The sequence below is a fragment of the Galeopterus variegatus genome, unplaced genomic scaffold, assembly GCF_000696425.1.
Source record: "Galeopterus variegatus unplaced genomic scaffold, G_variegatus-3.0.2 Scaffold14994, whole genome shotgun sequence".
NCBI lineage: Eukaryota > Metazoa > Chordata > Mammalia > Dermoptera > Cynocephalidae > Galeopterus > Galeopterus variegatus.
The window spans coordinates 19,313-21,415 of NW_007741105.1; the positions used below are offsets into that span (position 1 = coordinate 19,313).

Below are 2,103 nucleotides of genomic sequence, written 5' to 3' on the forward strand. Positions count from 1 at the left end.
AGCTTCAAAATATTATATATGAGAAAAGATCTGATGAGTTCATATAGAAATTTCCAAATATTATCTCCTAAAATGTTCTTTTACTGTGACTACTGTTTTCAAAATGGGTTCGAAAGAAAATTCATGTGCAAATGTACTAATTTTTAAATAAATTCTCATTTGAAACCATAATGTCAAAAGGCATTCACTATGCTTTTTAGCATTATCTGGCAAAGTTCTCAGCTTGGAACTAGGGAGTCATTAGGGATTTTCCTATCCTGAGAGAGAATTAAGCAACTTTTAATAAAAAAACAAAAAAGCAAATGGAAGATTCTCTCTCCCAACAAGGCCACCTCTGAACGTAGGAGAAGGAAAATGAATTCAGTATTTCAAAATCAAAACTATACTTACATCATGGAGTGGATAGGCAGATAAATAAGTGTTAGAAGTTAGCAGTCTTTCAATACCAAACCTTTTCTTCCCATCTTCTATGCCAAAAGGACATCTTGAGAGAATATAGTATACCTATAATATAAGTACAAAAAGACACTATCACATTTCAGAATTTTATGTTTTACACATTTTTTAAACCACAATGTAACAGACCACTTTGCGTAAATGTAGATATGGACTCTGATTACGGAAGGAACCTTTCCTTTCTTGTTTGCAAGAGGACATATGGAGTGGGATTGTGTGAAGTTTGGTTCTGAGAGTTTCCCTTTCTTTTGGTGGGGGGTGGGAATGGACGGATCATAATTTATTTTGCTTTTACTGTTGCAAGATCTGGGAGTCCTTAATGGCAGAATTCCTAGTATAATCAGGGCTTCAAGTTGGAATCTAATATCACTATCCACAATTCAGCTAGGGGAATATGGAGTAGAACAGATACTCAGACAAATTGTCTTGAATATTTCTTCAATTAATTACTCTCATGGTTTATACAGGGCCTTTATCTGATATCTCGAGTTGAATTTATTCACTCAAGATTATCATACATAAACAATCATTTTGCAATAACCTTTACCTTTACATCAGTTTTCTCTTGCATATTATTTGGGCTTTGGTGTCCTCTGCTCCTGTATTTCTGTCAATTAAATCTCATCTGCTTTTTTGCCTTCCAGCAACTTTTCAGAATTTCTACATTTCTGATTACTGAATTTGGTCTTTTTAGCACTGTTTTAGATATATCACCCACACCTCTTCTTTTACATTGCATCATTCAAGAATTGTTGGCTGGAATGGTTGTTATCCTTAAATCATCATTACCTTTATTCATTTTAAGGGCAGCTTAATATTCCATCTTGGTAAATAAATCATAATTTATAAAAGGTAGTTTTAATTCTTATAAATAATGTGATAAATATGAACTATTTTGCATATTTTGGGTTATTTTCTTGGGGAAGATTCACCAAAATAAGATTCACTCTGACTTGGGTTGTTGACAAAGTGAAGATATTTACTCTACCAGATATTAAGATGTATTATAAAGCTATGGCAATAAGCAAGGCATGGTACTGTCAAATAAAAAATCTGGACATAGAGGAGGAAAGACTTTATTCAAAAGATTATTGCAAGAGAGGGAGAGGATTATTGAAATAGGAAGAGGGTTCTGACCAGGGGATCTGCAAACATCTGAAAGGTCAGGCAGAAAACAGGCTTTTCTTTCATAAGGAGAAGTAAGCAAGACTCAGGGAGTGTCTTTCTCTGTGTTAAGGAGGAGGTGTTCTACATGCCAGTGTGGGCTCAGGTTAAGGGTGGGTCAAAGTTGAGGTTCCTGCAGGGAAGAGAGAAGCTTAATGAAGGTTTGGTCAAGTCAGCCAATAAGTACTTTGCTCTGACAGATCAATGAAGATAAACAATTCGACCAGAATGCAAATTTGGAGGGCCTGTGTCCAGCCTTTGTTACTATAAAAGGGAGACATTGCAAGGGTAAGTACAGATCTAAAAGAACTGATTTTCCTTGGGGCTTAAAAAGAAACTTCCCCCACCTCCCTTTTGTAGAACATTTCTTTCAGAAAACTTGTAACTATAAATTCTTTCTCTGTTCCTTTGACGTGTGTAAATCTTTTCAAAAACTAAACAAACCTCTTGACAGGTTTACAAACCAGGAGAGTTTTTCTTAAG

General features: G+C 35.0%; 1 protein-coding gene across 1 annotated transcript in view; it reads right to left on the minus strand.

The window, feature by feature from the left end:
* LOC103582124 (anoctamin-5-like) overlaps nucleotides 1-504 on the minus strand; it is a gene marked incomplete at both ends in the record, with an annotated part of 17,312 nt that extends 16,808 nt beyond the window's left edge. The window contains one exon of the mRNA XM_008563806.1: nucleotides 391-504. Within this exon, the coding sequence (XP_008562028.1) occupies nucleotides 391-504 (114 nt within the window). The remainder of the gene's footprint in view (nucleotides 1-390) is intronic.
* Nucleotides 505-2,103: the final 1,599 nt, after the last annotated feature.